Source organism: Lissotriton vulgaris, chromosome 10 (genome assembly GCF_964263255.1).
Source record: "Lissotriton vulgaris chromosome 10, aLisVul1.2, whole genome shotgun sequence".
Taxonomy (NCBI): Eukaryota; Metazoa; Chordata; class Amphibia; order Caudata; family Salamandridae; genus Lissotriton; species Lissotriton vulgaris.
The window spans coordinates 1010423447-1010443077 of record NC_141698.1 but is presented as its reverse complement, the minus strand read 5'-3'; the positions used below and the strand labels follow the sequence as shown (position 1 = coordinate 1010443077).

At 44.2% G+C, this 19631-nt stretch overlaps 1 protein-coding gene across 4 annotated transcripts in view; it reads right to left on the bottom strand.

Moving 5' to 3' along the window:
* Positions 1–19631, bottom strand: part of DNAJC13 (DnaJ heat shock protein family (Hsp40) member C13) — a 1694551-nt gene that overhangs the window by 833717 nt on the left and 841203 nt on the right. For all 4 annotated transcript variants that reach the window (XR_015300721.1, XM_086942056.1, XM_086942057.1 and 1 more), the window contains 2 exons: positions 8507–8591; positions 1788–1942 (listed from right to left, as the gene is read on the bottom strand). Coding sequence is in view for 3 of the 4 variants with exons in the window: in XM_086942056.1 (XP_086798182.1) it covers positions 1788–1942; positions 8507–8591 (240 nt within the window). In the remaining variant the exon portion in view is untranslated. The remainder of the gene's footprint in view (positions 1–1787; positions 1943–8506; positions 8592–19631) is intronic.

Genomic DNA, 19631 nt, shown 5'->3' with positions numbered 1-19631 from the left:
TGGCGGAGTGCAGTGCGAACTGCAGTTTGTGCTGGTAATCCTGCCGCTCGGGTAGAAATTCTACTCAAGCGGCAGCACACGAACTTACCATTCACGATTGCGAACTTCCACTTTGCGAGCGGGGAAATAACTCCGCTGCACATCGCGAAGCGAGTTTTCTGCACTCCGCGGAGTGCGAAGTGCAGAAAACTCCGCAAACTCAACAAACGGAGCAATGTTCACCGCCCAGGCCTAGTTTCTGATTGAACTGAGGTTTGGTTTTCCTTTAATACTAGATCCACAGCTAGCCACTGCTGTTTTATGTTGCAAATACACTTTTCAATGGGCAAAATTTGAAGGTGGACATGAGGGAACTGAACATATCGTGACAACCTTTCCTTTTCTTCCATAAGACAGGCATAATTTCTACAAGGGAATGAAGCAATAAGTGCTAAGTGAGGTAGGTCATGGAGAACTTGGATTTGATTTTTCACTTCCACAGAGTGAGTTGTAGTGAATGGTTAACCCTTGGGCTTAATGAATATAAACTGGTCATGTCTGACAACTTAATTCTGGCTTTAAAAAAGTGAAAATGTAAAGGATAACAAACTAATCAACTACAGACTTTCTTACATATCAACGGCCACATCACCACTTTTGTTCAGCCTATGGACTATGAGCAGAGGCTCAGTCGTTGTGCAAAATTGGCACAGACAGTCTTCTACGTCCTGCACAAGAACTATGGACCTCTAGCAAACTTTACGAAGCTGGCTTTCAAAAACAACGATCACAGCTGGTGCTGCTAATGCGAAAATGCTAAAATAGAACACATACAGTTGTTCTGTCAAAATGGATGTCTTCAGAAGTAACATCCATTATGTGGCCAAATAACAGATTATCACTTAAAGATCTTCTGCTTTTGTTCCTCATTGCTTAGCAAACTCCTAGATGCATCCAAAGTCAAATTCCTTGATTTGCTGGCAGCAAAGGCTATCCAAAAACCACTACCAGATGGAAAGACTCAAATCCTCCCCAATATTCCTAATGCTGGAACAGAATTTGTCTCACTCACAGGATTGAAACTAAATTGGCTCTACAGACCCCATACACATGCATTTAAGAGAACAGTTGCCCCTTTGTACTGACTTCTCATTTAACTTACATTCAAATAGACTAAAATAAACTCTGAATCAGTTTACAATGTACTGTCTACATATCTTTTGTTTCTCGTTTACTTAAAACGCCTGTTGAGTTGCTGATTAAAACGTCAGTGAAAATATATAGCTTAAAAAAATATCTACAGCCATCATGCTCATTGGAAAAACTACAGCCATCATGCTCATTGGAAAAACATCATGTGAAGAAATACTTTCATAAGACACCATCAAGCACGTTTGGTCAGGAGTGATGTCAATAATGCTGTAGAAAACAGAGCACCATGATGAAACATATCCGGTCCTGTCACTTCCTGGTAACCCTACGCAGTGTGTAGATGGTATCAGGTTCCATTCCATGAAAGCGCAAAATGGTTCCAGTAGCACGAGAGCCCCAGTCTAGTAAATATGAATACTTCATAAGAGGAATCATTTGGAGAATATTTGTAGATCATGCTTACAGCACGTCTAACTGCTGAAGCAGAAATGAAGGCAATATGTGAAGCATCACAACGCCATTTGGTCAGTCTAAGATACTGAGAACCCTTCCACGTAATTTTCTCCAAATGGTTTGAGAAGAGAAGTGCACTATGACCTGCACACACTTTTACAGTCTTTGTAGGCATTTAAAAACATAATTGTATTATATCTTACCTTGCAATAGGAAGTACATTAGATCCAGTGTACATCATAATGAAGAAGAAAACACCATTCAGATAGAATCTAGGCAACTGTGGATTGTCTTGCATTATGTGGTATAACAATATGGCAACCTTCTCCACAAGGATCGGGTCAAAGGTCAGGAGAAGCTAGAAAGCAAATTGACAAAAATACACTTAAACACATTTGTATCCAACATTTATTACCAGAAATTGAGAAAACATTTTGAAAAGAAAGAAGTGAAAAACTAATCTCATCTGGCTTATGTGGTACCAATTTTCCCAATTCTTTTCCTAATTACATCTTGCAAGAAACTGCCATTAACAGGCAATGCCACGTGGGGTAGTCAGAAAACGTCAATGATTTTTCTGATTTTTTCACTCCAACAGTCAATCGTTTGGTGTATTTACCAAATCTAACTAATTTTAAAATTAGGTACAATTTGGAGTGTAATATGTAGGAAAATATTTATTTTTATGAGCAATACTACATGAGATCTTAATCTCCAAATTATTATAAAGTGCACTATGTAGAGTGCATACGGGCTATGTAAAAAAGTCATAGTAATAGGTGTTGACTTCAAACATTCCATTATCCCCATCAGCCACATGTACTTTCTTTTGTACATAGCACATATGCACTCTTTATTCAGCATATATCACTTTCACTGCGCCGTCACCTTTTAGGAGCACCTTCTTTTCTAAGTAAAATGTAAATATTTCATTTTACTGCAAAGACTCATTTGTATATTCAGGAATGGGATATGTATAAATAAATGCACTAAACGCATAACTGAAACTTACTCTTTTGAGAGGTTTTCTTCTATCCTTGGTGTAATACTATTGCTATGGAAGTCAAGGGCTACACTTCCCTCCTAGGGTCCACTTTTTTGTTAATTATTGTCCAACTCAAGTGCCTGGGTTACTGGATTGCCCCTTTTTTCTAGAGAACTAAATACCCATAGATCAGGATGCGTGGTATTTAAAAATTAGGACCTGTAAAGTTAATATTTTACATTCCCTGGCATCGAAAAACCTCCAAAGTTGTTTTTTTCACTGTGGCCAGGCTGTATTTAACAGAAGCTAACACTGGTTTACACAATTACATTTAATAGTGCCAAATCCAGTTTGAGAGTGGCTAGAGAAAGGTTCAAGGATTTGCTCTAACAATAATTTAAAGTCCAACTTAATGGTCAAGTCAGATTTTTTGCACTATTTTAGACATGACACTTTCAGAAAGTTGACATTTTCCTGTCTCAGCCAGGAGTGCTTGTGTCAGTGTCACCTGACTGCTGATGGCTCTCCTGTAGTGAGATGTGTATTCCTCCCAGAAAAGGACTAGGGGCATGGGTGTGGGGAGGTGCTTTTCTTCCTTGCGTAGGACAGCCTGGCTGCTGACCCCAGCTCATTCCTGAACTTCAAAGGATGCCTACTCTGTCACTGGCAGCTGTAGCTCACATTTAGGCCTGCCTCCGTTTAGTCTTGCTAGTCAGGTTGACTACAAACCCAGTGGGAGGAGGCGCTGCCCTAGAAGAGATTTGGAGTGTCCACAAGTGAGGGTTTGCCCATTACTATAGCCACACCTCTGGGTGGGCAGAATGAACTATGACCAGGAGAAGAAATGTTCTGCCATGCTGGATTTAGGGAGAGAAGTGCACTGTGTGATAGTTTCCAGTATATCACATAGGATATCACTTCAAAAATATGCAGGTTTGCCCCTGGGAACTTTTTCCCCATTAGTTTGGGAGTGGCCAGGAGTTTCCCCCCAACCACAGGCTGGCACAGGGTATAAATGTGGCACCCCTAATACCCACCTCAGAACACTCCTGGACCTGTGGAGAATCTGAAGGAGGACTGCTTTTATGTCTGAAAGAACCTGAAGAAGACTAGACCTGCTTGCCAGGACCCCAGAAGTGACACCAAAGGTTGACCCTCTGTTTGAGCTACAGGGAAACAATAAGCCTCCAGAGGCCCATCCATCTGGAACCTAGCTAACCAGTACTAACTGGACCCGCCCTGAACCCCTGCTGCTTGCCTCTGAGTGAATTCCAACCCCAAGTGGTGATCACAGGTCCTAGACCCTTCGCTGGTGTTATAATGTACTCACACTGTCCACACTGCAAAAGCTGTTACTTAGAAACTTCCTGCAAACTTTCTGCTTGGAGAGCCGATGTTTTGGTAATCTTAATACATTTTTAGGTCGAGACTAGACAGCGATTGCGCTGTCTGGAATATCTGATGGTACTCTGTGGGATCTGGAGATCAGCACTAGGACTTGTCTGCTTTTACATTTGCTTAGGGACTTTTTTCTGTTTAACTGCCTCTATTTAACTGTCTTGACGACCAGTAGAGGTCCGTAAAATACCAGAATTTCTTTCTGCTAAGGGACTTTTTTATTTTCTGGCAAGAAATACCAAAGTCACTTTAGCATTCCCTAGATTTCAGGCCATAGAAACTTGTATTGAACGTGCACCCATAGGCAATAATATTTTTTAAATGTTATATTTTCTGAGATATGACCACCGAAGTGGCCGATTTTATATTAAAAACAGAGCTTTAGACAATATAATTCCCCACTGATAGGCAGTATTTCTCTCCATGTGTTCCCATACCTAGCGTGTTCTGCAGTTTAGTGCTTATTTTGCCACCATTTTAAAGAACAGTAGATATTTCAGAATGCAGGCTAATCTGCTGCATCGCTAAAAACTTATAAGATCCCAAAGGCAAGACAGATTGCATTTGTGGCGCCTTCCCTTCTGCAGCCCTGTATAGGGAATCCAAGAGACAAGAAAGCTTTGGGAAGAAAATGTTCTCTTCTAGCATTGTAATCAGTGACCACCACATTCCTTTTGGGCCATTATTCCCATTCGTTATGGGAAACACGTGCTACCCAGAGTCTCAGGAGAGGAATGGTTTCTACTCTCCCAAGCCGTTTCAGTTGGGAGGGATGTAGCAGAGTTCACCATCTGATGTGGCTTGGACATGAGACTCGCTGGGCAGAGCAATTTCTACGACGGTAGCCGTACGTCGCCACACCTGGCCGAGGAAGTCTGGTTTTTCGGGGGATGTTCAGGCTAATCTTATGGACACGCCCTTTGATTGTTTCTGTCTCTTTGCTGACAAAGCAGATGCGACAAAGCAGATGCCACACTTGAGCGTTTCAAGGACTTGCAGTCACGGCCAAGTCCTTGGGCCTCACCACAACTTCCCGGCCTGTGTCTGTTTTTCGCTCCTTTCATGGCTACGGAAGGAGCTACCAACTGTGCCAACCCTATTCCGGCCACAGGGCCCAACATGTTCAGCAACCTCTGTGGGGCCTTGGACGTGGTTCACTCCCGACTCCGAGGTTCGGGAGGCCAGAAGACGAGCCAAGCCACGATCCCCCTCCTCCACTACAAAACCCTCCTAGTCCGATCTAGAAGGATCATTCTCGGGCAGTTGGTGGCAGAATACGCCATTATCAGCATCACTGGTGAGACATCACTTCTGACAGGTAGGTGATGAAAATAGTCCAATGGGGCTACTCTCTCCCCTTCAAGACTACCCCTCCATCCATGCCTCCAGTGTACAACCGGCTGATGGAGGATCACTTTGCCTTACTCCGTGAGGAAGTCAAAACTCTCTTGGCCAAGGGAGCTATAGAGAGGGTTTCCGGGCCAGAAATAGGCTGTGGTTGTTACTCCTACTATTTTCTGTTCCCACAAGAAGGATGAAGGGCTCCTTCCTATCTTCGACCTCAGAGCCCATTACTACATCCTCAAAAAGGAGAAGTTTAGGATGCTAACCCCAGCTCAGGTCCTGTCTGCCCTGGACCCGGGAGAGTGGATGGTAGCGCTTAACTGGCAGGATGCCTATTTTCATATCCCCATCCTGCCTGCCCATCGTCGCTACTCCTTAAGTTGGACAGGGGTTGCTCCCGGCCCAGGAAAAGGAGAAACGCAGAGCCTACCCAGGCACCGGCTCCATGGAGCCTCGAACGCTGAGGTTCCTCTGGCTTGCCACACAACGGACGTGTCGAAGTCGAAGCACGCTTCAACTTCTTGTGCTTTTTGTGATGCTTCTTAACTGACGACTTGGAAGTAGAAGACTTCGATCCACCAGAGCAGTGCTCAGACCTTCCTCACGACCGGGAACGAGACCGATGGGGCGACTTTTGAGGCGCTGGTCATCAGGCCAAAATTAGCTTTATGGACCCCTCCCTCAAAGCTTTCGGCGCTATGGCCCGGCAATCAGAGCACGATTTTGTGTCATGGACGCTCTCCAGCCACAAGAGACAGACTAAGTGAGGGCTCTTGACGGACATGGCGCAGCGACCCCCGAGGTCTTCTTGTTACATCTCTAGCACACCAAAAGTGGTCGATAAAAAGTCAAAAAAAGTCTGTCAGAAAAAGAAAGGGGGTAAGCTCGCTTAGACGGATCTGCGCTGGCTGGCGCGGAAAGAGAAGAACGGACCTCAGCGTGCCGGAGTGGTGGTTATATTGATGATGTCGACGTTACTACGACAAGTAACACAATGCCGATTACTTCACCCAAAGTCGACCAACGCCACCTACCAGCATGCAGGGGTACTGCTAAAGAAAATCTTCTGGATCTGGCCTGACGCCTGGAAGTTCAAAGGTAAGACATCTGTGGCTAGATGTCTCTATCAGATAATTTGGCAAAATGCTTATCTACAAGACTAAACCACTGAGCAGATACATCCTGGGACTCAAAAACCATATAAGGGATACAAGCATTGCCACTTGGAGGTGAACAACTTTTAAGATTTGTGTTAGATAAAAGGAAAGTGGATTCAGGGCAACATGGATGGTCTGCTTATATCAGAAAACACAGATCTAGCTAGCACATCAGTTACGGCTATAAAAATAAATTGTCAATGCAGCTATTTAAAAATAAAAGCTAGGTTGTCATCAGGGCTAATCTGTACTGTCAACAGAAATGATCTATTTACAAGTAATCCTTATTACCCAGAGCCTAGGTTTACCTAGTGACAGTCTTCACTGGTAATCTCCATTACTACAAATCTACATCTTTGCCAGAAAACTTCATCTGTGCAGAATGGGATAAGAACGGAAAAGGCGGCAAGGAGTAATGTTCAGCAAGAATGTTTTTTACATTACATCAAGAAAGTGAACAGAAATATGGTCTGTATGTATAGGGCATTTACTGATAGCTGTACCATATTTCAAAGTACCCAGGGCAAATAGCTTGTCTATATCAAAAGTGCAGACGTTTGGAAGAGTAGTGAGAGACTGATTACATTGTTATCAAACTTCGCAATGCATATTTTTAGTTTTCTTGCAAAAATTAGGTAAGTTGGAAAATAGGGCAAAAAAAGAAGTGGGTACAGTGATTTGTAAACATGCAAAAGTAAATAGTATTAAGTGTGTCAATATTATGGAAACGTGAACATCTGTTGCAATATAACAATTGATAAACACGTTTATAACAAAGTTCAAAACTCAATGGCTCCAAACAAATTCTGAGCTGTAAAGCTACAGCAAATCAATCAATCAGGGGGTTTATAGAGTGCACTACTCACCTTTTAGGGCCTCGGGTTGGGGAGTGGGTTAGGAGTGTGCAGCTCAGATGGGGCCATTCGAAGAGCCAGGTCTTGCTCAAGGTGATGAGATAATGTACTTAATTTGATGTCAGGTAAAGATCTTAGCAATAATCAAAATCAATAACAGTTCTACTTAAGAACGCAAACATTTTTACTTTCCTGTCCTTTTAATTCTTGTAATCTTAAAATGGGTTTGTATACAAAAAGGTCAGACACTGCGGGCCAACAGAAGAGAGCAAGAGATATGTATGCCGATGTGTCTGATAATATTTGATTAAACTCCTTCTTGGCCACAGAAAGTGATGGTTGGAGTTTGTGAAAGTATATCCATAAAACAAAGGATTCAAATATGTAATACAGGGTCTATGATGAATTGTGTGGGTTTTAATAAGAGCTAGAAATGAGGTTGCTTTTTACATTGTTATGGCACCACATATATTTATTGAGTGTGATTAAGACAGAGTGAAGGTCTTTATTGACTGAGTTGTTTCAATGTTTCTTATTTTACATTAACCGCATTGTTATATATAACTACTTAAATAATAGTTTACGGTTCAATAAAATGTCATCATGCATCATCAATAAGCAACATACTCTATAAAGAACCCCTGATGACCGTATGACAAAATAGTTCTAATCTTCAGGGAAACTTCAGTAAACTATTAAAGAAAATTAAGATTTTTTATTGCGTGCATATACAATTAAACTATTCACTTTTTTACCCTGTGACACAGAAATGTTGAGCTCCTGCTTATTGTCCATCCAGGTTACAGAAGGTGGCTCAAAGGGGATTACTTTAAATAGAAACTCTTCTAAGTAACTGAAGAGGCACATAACCTCACAGGTGGTGAAGCAGCACCCCAACCATAGTCCAAGCACGCTCTGATTTAGGCGAGCCGATTGTGTTTGTGGAAATTAGGACACCGAAATCCTTAAAGCAGAATGTATGAATTTCCAAGGGCCAGGCTGCTTGCTTTGGAGGGGAAGGAGATAGAAAACCTTGCAACTAAGATCTGAAATTGAGCAAATATCCATGTCTAAATAACAAAAATGACTGTACTTGGGGTAATGGGAACATTACTTTGTTTATAAGTGAGCCTGTGACCACATATTCCTACCAATAATTTAGCAGAGCAGAATTTGTGCCTTACCTGAATGATATGAGGAAGACAAGTGTTATCTGAGAGCAGCCTCTTCACCCTGGGCAACGGCCTTATGATGGCGTTGTCTTCATCCCTAAAATAAATATTTCTTTACTGTCAAGAAACACAGAATAAGCATTTTCTACTCATGAGAATCAGTTACTTGCCATAGTAAAACCTAGTTAAAATGAAAGAAGGCATTTGGCTTGTTAACATAGCAAGACAAGGCATTTGTCATAATAACTATGTCTTTGGGTGGTGAACTGTTCAAACACGTTTTTCTTCATAAATATCTGCATGCAAACAACATCTTTCGCAACAACTTTTGGGAGCAAACTTTGGAAGAAAGAGTGAAGGGTGGGAGAAGTGCGGCTAATGATGTGGAATAGTTCCTTTTTACTGCCAAGTCCGATGTTGTTTGTACAGCTTTCAATTTTTTGTTGACATAACACTGACATTTGTTTGGAATGATACATGCAAGACATGTTGGGCACATGGTAGTCATAGCTCGAGTACTATATGAAAGTACCTGCAAAACCAATCAGGAAAATGCCCTTCCTGAGGACCTGCAAATGGATACAGAAGGGTCTGATGAAGGGTTGGACAGACGCCCACGTTGCAGCCTGACATATGTCCACCACAGAAACTTCCCTACCTACAGTCACAGCAACAGCTCTTGAAGATTGAGCATAACGTATTCAGGGGCCTCCTACTTGGTTTTGCATTTGTTCATACAGAGAACGATACATCTTGAAAGGGTCTGTTCTGAACTCCCTTCCTCTTCTTTGCACCGGTGAATACAAATAGTTGTTCATCCACCCCAATGTTCCTTAGTCCAATTGATATAGAGACTAAAGGTTCTTTTAGGGTCCCATAGGTGAAGCCTCTGAGAAAACATGGGAAAGATGATGGACTGTGCCACACTGAAGGAGACCATTACTTTTTGGGAGATGGGGTGGCTGAATCCAGAGTATCTTGTCTGGAAAGAAAGTGGTATGCAGCTGGTGTGCTAATAGTGCCTACAGATCACTGATGCAATGCACAGATGTATTTGGAATGAGGAATGAGGAAGATTGAGCAAAGAGTCAGCAACCTCAGATTTGCACAGGTTCTAAAAGTGAGAACATCAAAATCTCAAGGACCAAATTAAGGTCTCACTGTGGCATAATAGCAGGCTCAGGATGAAATATGTGCAAAGCTGCTTCAAAAACGGCATCACAAATGGTAATTTGAACAGAGAGGGCTGATCATACACATGCAGAAGGACTAAACGGGCTGACAAATAACCTACAACAGTTCCTACAGTGAAGCTGTGTAGGGCAAAAGATGAATAAACAGGAAATATCAGAACTCTTCGCCTGAAGCAAACTGACAACCCAGTCAGCACCCGACTGGGAAAGGAATGGTCCAGACTATTAAAATCCAAGGAGCTCCCACAAGTTATTTGAAGAAGTACCTTCGATATTAACAATTCAGTGGATGAGAACTATATGAACTTGTGTGACCAGATTACCCACACATTAGAGTGGCCCTGAAGAAAAAGCTTAAAAACAGGAATAAACAGTCAACTCCATGATACAATGTGGAGCTAAGGATATTGAAGATAAAATACAAACAGGCAGAGAGAAAATGGAGGAGGCGATATGAGGAAATAGACAAAGTAGTCCTGAAAAAAGTATTACACATCTATACAGAGACAATTGCTAAGGCCAAAGCTACTAATAAGACCAAAACATTATTCAGTATAGTGGGGGACTAGTCCAATCCAGACTGTGCGAAGAATAGGACCCTTGCCAAACAAGAGCATTGTGATGGTCTGGCCATGTTTTTTGGAAGAGAAAATCAATAAAATCATAAGTGGCCTATGTACCACTATTGAATCGGAGTTAGACAGTGAAAATGATATATGCGTATCATTAAGTAGTAGAGCTCAAGATAAAGAAATTGATAGAGAAACCAAGGAATTCCTGGAGTATTTCCAGGTTCTTACACAGGAAGAGTTCAGTTTAATCGCAGATATCATCTCCTCAGGATCTCCTCTGAACCCTCTTCCACACAAGATGTGGAAGGTGTTCGGAGTGAAGCTCTTTCCGTACCTCTACCAAATATGTTGCCAGTCTCGAATTACTATTCCAAAATGCTGGAAAAAGGCAGTTGTGTCTCCTTTATTAAAGAAAGCTACTTTAGATCTTCATTGCCCCTCAAAGTATAGACCTATATCCTTGCTACCATTTCCGGTAACAATTCTGGAGTTGTGAGCAGATCCCTTTCTAAATATGCGGAACAAAATAACCTTTTAGACTAAGTCCGATTTGGGTTTCGTCCTGGACATGGCACCGAAACTGGTGACAGTCCTTGATGACCTTAGAATGCGGGCTGACAATGTCCAAATGGCCGTACTGGGATTATTAGACATGGAGAATGGCATTATGGGAATGGCACTGAATTGGTTTCAGTGCTACCTACTAGACAGACAACAGGTAGTGGCTATGACAGCATTCCTCTCCCAAGATAGCTCCATAAAGCATGGGGTCCCGCAAGGGTCTGCAATCAGCCCAATCCTATTTAATTTCTATTTGTGTCCACTGATATCCCTTATAAAATCCATCGGTATTGAAGTGTTAAACTATGCAGTTGATACCCAACTCGTCTTCTCCTTTGAAGGTAATCAGGCAGTATCTATTGAAAAATGTCATAGCTGTACACAAGAAACAGCAGGCTGGCTTAGGGATAACTACCTACAATTCAATGGAGACAAGACGGAAGTTATTTGCTGTGTAGCAAATAAAATTCCCTGTCTACTGCCTGTGGATTTCTGGCCGGCACCTGCAAACAATCCTCCGCAGCCTGCTAAAACAGCTCGTAATCTAGGAGTATTACTGGACAGTAATTTACAACTAGACTCACAAGTGAACAAAACAGTGAGCACTTGCCTATATCTGCTCCGAGTTATTCGGAAAATACTCCCACTTCTACCAACCTCGGCTAGACATTAAGTGGTAAGGAGTAACATTATGAGCAGATTAGATTACTGTAATGCTCTGCTTCTTGGATCTCCGGTATTCTTGATAAAAAAGCTGCAAAGGATACAAGTAACGGTAGCTAAGCTAGCATTAAACGGACAACGCAGAGCCTCTGCATCACTAGCCTTAAAATACCTTCACTGGCTACCCATCGTGCAAAGAATTCAATTTAAATCGCTCTGCATGGTCTACAGGGCAGTACACAAAATGGGGCCTAAACTATTACAATGAAAATTTCTCTGGTATTCCCCAGCCAGAAACCTTCGCTCTTCTTCGGCCAACTTAGTTTGCACCCCACGTTTCTACAGAACCTGCCTTGGAGGCAGATCGTTCAGCTATGCAGCCTCCAAACTCTGGAATGAATTGCCAAATGAGTTCAGACAAATTGACAATCTGATGCAATTCAGAAAAAAGCTAAAAACTAGGCTTTTTCCTAGATATTAGTATTACAGTTGTTTTCTTGCAATGCTCTTACAAGTACAGTTACGCATAGTGTCTCTTTTTAGGTAATCTCACCGCCAGGATACCCGCTGGGTGACCTCTGCGCCATAGAAATATTACTTGCACTACACATCAACAGTCTTTTCACCAGGCTACAAACTTGCCCATTAAGCAGAGTAGACTGACTTTGTAGACAGGTGATGAGTAATCAAAATCACATCCAACTTCAGCAGAAAGATCAAACCCACTCAGCTGAATCCGTACAATCTTCATGCATGGAAGCTGGGGTGTAAAATCCTGCCCTGTTGGGAGAGCAGATCCTCCTGAAGAGGTAGGTGAAACAGTGGTAGAGACTCAGACTCGGCAGGTCAGAGTACGACATCCTCTGAGCCCTGTCTGGGGCCATTAGAATGAGCTGAACCCAGGCATACATATTTTTTCCCCCTTATAACACAGGAAAGTAGCAGCAGTGGTGGGAACATGTATACAAGACTAGAGTCTCAGTAAAGGTGTAACACATCACCTAGAGGCCTTGAGGTGGAAATTCTAGCATAAAATGCTCAGCAAGGAGCATAATCTGTAAAAAAAGATAAAGTTACTTACCTTTGTCAACTATATTTCTGGTGATATTCTACCTACCGGCATATTCCTTTTCTTTTTTTTTTTACCTTTTAACCTCTTGGCTGCTAGGCGTTTTCCCGCTGTGTGCTGGAAAATGCCATTTTAGTGGCACTATGACGAGCTCAGCTCGTCATCAGCACACGACACCCGTGGGTGATGACGAGCTGAGCTCGTCATCAGCATCGAAAGGGTTAAATATCTCAGGTGTCATAATGAATACGCAAACACTCCGATAGCTCTCCATACCAATAGGGTAGCTGGCTCCACTTTGAAGGTTGGTCGGGTGACAAACCTGCTAATCGAGTGAGGGAGGTCTACCCTGTGAGGGAGACAGATCAAATGATACAGGGAGTGATGCATAAGGTCTCAATACCCACACCCTTTGTGATCAGTCCACAGCTATTAGAATTACTTGGGCACGGTCCAGGTATTATTCCTCATGACACAAGTTGGAGTGCAGATTCTGCCTCGCCAACAGAGAGGAGGTCCCCCCCTGAGATGCAGCAGGGAACAAAGAAAGTGTTGCAGAAGGTCTGCACACCACATCCTCCTTGGCTAGTCAGGTTGATAAGAATGCCTTGGACCCAGTCCTGGCCAATCTTCCTGAAGACTCAAGGAATCAAGGCCATGGGATGAAACTAACACTGAAGTAGAAAACTCCTCTTCAACCAAAATATGTTCACCAATGCTCCTTGCAAATGATACAGGACGTCATAGAACTGTGGGCAGAGTATATTTTCACATGTAGGTAAAGGATCCCCCTGAGGGTTGGCCCACACAGCAAAGATGGCCTTGACCAGCTCTGGATTGTGAAGCTACTTGCAGTAGGTAAGAGGGTGCAGGCTGTGGAACCCGATGTTCAGAGAGCCTGCCAGATAGCTGGAGCCCAGTTAGAACCCGAGCTTACACCCATAAGCCCAGAGCTTTAGCGTATCCCGACATAGGAGATGAGACATTCCTCCTCCCTGCTTGTTGACATAAAAAGAAATCGCAAGGGTGTATTGTCAGTCAACCTGACGGGCAACTGGGACAAACTGGCCATGAAGGGATGATAGAAAGGCCTTCACGACCAGGCAAACAGAGTGCAGCTCAAGCAGGATGATGTGAAGAACCTGCTTTTCTGGAGGTCAAAGATCCCCGATTTCTAGTTCTCCCAGATGTGAACCCAACCTATGAGTGATGTGTCTGGCACTACTTTAGCCAGAAGGGCATCCCTTGTGAAAGATGCTCCTCAATCATTCACCAGCTAAAGAGTGTTACAGTGTTCTGTGACATTGATCTCCCAGTTCCATAACTAATGCCGACAAAGTCACCAGTGCAGAACCCCCATATGCCAGTCTGCAAATGGGACCAGAAGAACCATCGCGACTGGAAATTCTGTCCCCTCCTGTAACTTTTGAAAAATATCCTGATTGTGCCTCATCCTCAGAGGAGGAGGAAAGGGACTTGTGTACTGTGTCCAGTAGTGCCCCTATGACTAGTAGTCACTGAGAGTGCTCTAGGTGAGATTTAAGCACATTGATTAAAAAGCCAAGTCGGACAGTAGGGATGTTGTCTGCAGCTAGTGGTCTATGACAATCTATGGAGAGTTAGCCTTGAGCAGTCAGTCATCTAGGTAAAGAAATGAGATCCTAGGTCTTCTCAAAAGTACCATCACCTTGGTATGGACTTGAGGTACCAACGTTAGTCCAAATGAGTAGACAACAAACCAGTAGTGTGTCGAGCCTAGGATGAAACATAGGTCCTTCTTGTGCAATTGCAGGATCGTCATGTTACAATATGTGTCTTGCAGGTCAAAGACAAAATCCAGTCTTCGGCTTCTAATACTGGAATAAATTGAGCCAAGGACTGCATCTTGAACTTATCCTTGCACAGCAAACAATTTAAGATCCTGAGTTCAAGTATTGGACAAAGTCTGCCATCCTTCTTGGCAACCAAGAAGTACTGAGTGTAGTACCCCTGTTCAATATCCAGTTCTGCGACCAACTCCACTGATCTTTTCTGCAGTAGAGCTGCCACCTCACAGAAAACGAAGGTGATACTCAGGTGATGTGACTGAGGGGGAGAAATCTGGGAAGGAACCTGTTGGAAGGGTAGGGCATATCCTCTTTCTATAAAGTGTAAGTACCACAGATCATAAATTATGGCTTTACAATCATAACAAAAGGTTACCAGCCACTTAACTGGCCGCACATGCATCAGTCAAGGGGACGCTAAAGAAGCTTTCCAAACAATATTTTATGATGTGGATAAGGGGGGGCTGTTATGCTTGATGCCACTTTCCTTCGGCGTCAAGCTACTGAGCAGGCTGGAAGGGCTAAGGCTGTTGAAAGGAAAAGTCTTTGGAAAAGCCCAGAGACTTCCAGAACTGCCACTAGGCAAGAACCGGATAGTAGCTTGTCCTATCTTAAATCTTTCCAAGATCGGGTTAGCGTCATCTCTAAACAGGCAAGCCCCATCAAATGTCATAACGATAAAGGTTGCTGGTACATCTCTCAAAAAACTTGGTAGTTGAAGCCAAGCATGCCTTGAAAGGGCAGTGGAGGAACCAAAGCTCCTGGCCATTGTGTCCAGGTCAGCCGAAATTATTTTTCCTGCCCCTCCCTCACCACTCCCACAAAATATTGGTTTAGCTGGCTCAGAACCACCAACTTGGCCATATTCTTTAAGGCATGGCAATATCTGACAAGCAGACCGGTCATGCTCATTCAATCGAGGGCCAAGCTGCCAGCATAGAACATTTTCTTATCAACAACCTCCAGCTTTTTGGATTAGCTGTCCCATTGGAAAAGTGCCTGGATTTTGCTTTGTGAAGACTAGGCTTGCTCCACAAGACCTTCTGGTGAGCGATAGGCTTAGAGGAAAGTAGGATCCCACGTCTGGCAATAAGCCTGTTTACAACCTGCGGTTTGATAACCATGGCCCCTGCTTATTTTATACCGCTAAGCAAGATCTCAATAAAAGCCAACAGAGGTTTAAGCGCTGTCAAAACAGCTGAAAGACCATGATCACGATATTGAATTTGGTTTATATTGTGGGCAGGGGCAATTCCAACACCATCACTACCTTACTCAGAATGCAATGGAAAGACATCGCTTTTTGCGGGAGCCAGACCCGCAGGCATCCTGTCTCTATCTCAGGAGATGTATCAGGCATGCTAGCATTCCATAACGCCAGGCAGTTAGTTGTGTCCAGAGACAGAGGGGCAGCAAATTTGCCACCTCATTGCTGTCATCATCATAAATGACAGGGTCAGGCAGCGGGAGATGATCTAAGCCCAACCTAAAGAAGTCCTCCACAACAGTTCCCTGTACATGGCTTGATCAGCTAATCTCTGGGCCTCTCTCTGATATGGCAATACAATTGTTAGGTTTTCAGAGGGTGTTCCTAATCCTTTGGAGGCTCTGAAATAGTTGATGGTGCCCGTGGAGGTGTTGGTAACCGCACCAGTGGAGTGGCCAAGAGTGAAGTACGCAGGGCCCGGATGGGTCCGGCTGCTGGCCCAGGCATTCTATTACGGGGAGCCCTTAGGTCAAATGGCGTTGAGGGCCGGCTGGCTGGCTGGCAGAAACCCAAACAAAACCGCAAATGGACACATGGGACCAGGAGGCATACTAGAGGGGACAGCAGTCTGTATGAATAATGTGATTATGGTGTTGAGGAACTGAGTCAGGTCAGTTCCAGGCATTGGGAATTTCAGATAAGCCAGAATCAGTGCAGTGTATGGTAGAGACAGCAACGTATCCAGAACAGATCTTACTACAGGCGCCAGAGTCGGAGGTACCACTGGAATGGACTTCTTGGACAGAGTATTGTCACCATGCTCTGTTTAGGTCGAGGCTACCATCGCCCTGTGAAGCAGTGGGCGGAGCCGAAGATTTTATGACTTCTACAGTGGGGCTTTAACCCGCCTCTCTCTTCCATTGGCTAGCTTCTGAAATGGAGGCTAGCCATTGGAAGAGATGTTCGTGGGCGTTTCTTGCTTTTTTTAAGCCCCGCCCCCTTTTGCTTGTCATTCGGAGGTAGGCGTATACTTTTTGTTCTTTTGGCGGCGCTTTTGTTTTGCCATTTCCCCCGACCGCCGCCGGAAGAAGTCGTCCTCAGGTGAGTACTTGCTGTCCTACCCCTCCTCGTTGTTTGTGCTTGCTGTCTCCCCCCCCCCCCCTTGTTCGTGCTTACTGTCCTGCCCCCCCCCCCGCGCCGTACTGGACTGGCAGGGCTTGTTTAAGAAAATTTGTCGTATTTTCAGTACTTCCAGGTCGCATGACAGCCAGTCCGACGGCTGAACATACTCTTATAGTCTTCATTGTAGTGGAAGGAAACCGTAAGGTGCAAGTGGACCAGGGATTGGAGCATTGTCAGCATCCTATCCAATCCTAGTGCCTTTCTCGATATTTTGTGGTGCTCATTGGCCGTGGAGTCCCCATGCGGCTCTGCTGTATATAAACACTTTTACAGGCTTTTCGCGCACGTTCTTGTGTGCCACGCTACGCAGTTTTGGTGAGGTTGGAGTTTTGTGGTGGGTGAAAAAGCGAGTGAGGCATGGGTTAAGGTGTAACATTTGACCCGAGAGGTGATTGATTGGATGGTCATGGCACAGAAAGTTCTTGCTACCCATGATTGTTGTGATGGGGATTGGCGGCGGTTCCGGGTGGCAGCCGTTTACACTCCGGAAAATGGCACTGAATTAATGTTGAAGTCGTAACGAAGAGCCGCGGGGACTGAAGGATCACAGTGCAGGACTGGATTTCCTATGCTATGTGTGACGATACCATGGTTTCAATGTACTTAAAAGTGGCATTCAACACTAAGAATGAAACTTTCTAGCGATTAAAACAAAGCAGTAGAATGCAAAAATGTCTGAAATTACAGCCTTTTGTGCAATGAGAAATTCGACACATATTTTGCAACTGCTCCAAAACCCATGCAATGGAAGGTTAACTTTTTTTTACTGCCCGGCCAAGACCACGCATCAGGGCTTCGATTACCGCATTTTAGTTCTGGCGGCTGCATCACTGCACTAAAACGCATTAGGCATATAAAACCTCTGAAGACCGATGTGTGTGCACATAGGCAATGCAGCATTCTTATAAACAGTACAAATGATTGTGGATAGCTCTGTGCTGCTGGCTGCGTGAGAAGCTATGATGTTTTCACAAGCCAGGCCAGGAGTCTCAGCTTTGCAGGACTGCAAAAGTGTTAAAAGGCGTTTCCCTTCAGTGGCGCTGTGCAAGGTGGCAATTCACATTTCCAAGTGGAATTTCTAAGTTGAAACTGCAACTCCGGCTTAAAAAATCCCCTGAAATGATAGTTGGTGTGTGTTCCCTGGTATTCGGGAAGATCGCTCTGGGCTGGCAGTTGGTCTCGAGCAATGCTCGGACAGCTAAGGAGGACGTTGGATTGTGTCGGCTCTCCGTTTTTTATTTGTGGCTGCCCCCTGTATTTTGGCTAGTGGCGATGGCTTTTGCTCTCTGCGTTTAGACTTCAGCCATGTCACTTGAATTGGTTGAATTTGATGAGAAGGACCGTGCCAGCAGGAGGCTGTGGCAACCTCTTTACTTTATTTCATGGTTAACTGCCTAGGGTTGACCAAACGCTGGCATTTCAGTTAACCACCTTTTTCCAGGAAGGAGCAATGTCTTACGTTGGAAAGTTGGTTCTAATTGCAAGCTAGACCGTAATCCTTTCGTTTTTACTGGTTACCGATTTTACTACAAACTGCACACTTTCAAAATGTGTGACTGGTTAGGGCTAAGATTGTTGTAAAGTTGTCCTGCCCCCCCCCCCTCGTTGCTCGTGCTTGCTGTCCTGCCCCCCATCGTTGCTTGTGCTTGCTGTCCTCCCCCCTTGTTGCTTGTGCTTTCTCCCCTGCCCCCCGTTGCTTGTGCTCGCTGTCCTGCCCCCTCGTTGCTCGTGCTTGCTGTCCTCCCCCCCTCGATGCTTGTGCTTGCTCCCCTGCCCCCCCGTTGCTTGTGCTTGCTATCCTGACACCCCTTGTTGTTTGTGCTGGCTGTGCAGCCCCCGTTGCTTGTGCTTGCATTCCTGCCCCCCCTCGTTGCTTGTGCTTGCTCTCCTACCCCCCCTTGTTGCTTGTGCTTGCTCCCCTACCCCCCTTGTTGCTTGTGCTTGCTCCCCTGCCCCCCCTCATTGCTTGTGCTTGCTATCCTGCCCCCCTCGTTGCTCGTGCTTGCTATCCTGCCCTCCTCGTTGCTCGTGCTTGCTGTCCTGCCCCCCTTGTTGCTTGTGCTTGCTCCCCTTGCCCCCCCCTCATTGCTTGTGCTCACTGTCCTGCCCCCCCCCCCCCCCAATTGCTTGTGCTTGCTCTCTTGCCCTGCTATTGGCATTGTAAATGACAATGCCATTTATTTATGTTAAAAAAAACATAAATAAAAATAATGTCATGAGTTAAGTAAGAGTCTGCTGAAGGCAGAGTGAGACAGTGACTTACCTCAAGACCTAGAGTGACATTAAGAGGTATTGTTATCCTGCCACCTTCTCTTCCTGTGCTGCCTCTTTTTTTCTTTCTAGGATTTGGATGAAATTGAGGAATGAAACTTCGAGGCTGACCTTTACCAGACCTTGAACAAGAAAAATAAGGTCGCTCGGGGATCCAAAACTGCAACCCGGACCTATGCAAAGTGGTTGAGGTGGTCTTATCAAGCCTTCCATTGAGCGGTATGGGAAAGGTGTTATGTCAAACTGAGAGCAGGTTAAGATGTTAAGGTACCCCTTCACCTGTACAGATAACCTCAAAAAAGTCTCAACATGTACTTTTATTTAGGCAGGTCACAGAACCTATTGCTTACAGGCACTAGCTGCATGACAAGGTGGTTTTGAGAAAAAAATCATTTTATCAATCGGTATTTACAGAACTTGCTAATCAGAACATAAGAACAATCTTCTTGGAGATACAAGTGGACCTTTTAGAGTTGGAAATTAAAAGAAATGGACAAAACTAAAGATTGGTGCCATCTACATGCGCCATACTGCGGTAAGCACTCTCCTAAAGTCCATGCACATATGGAGTATATTGATTTGCCATAAGATAC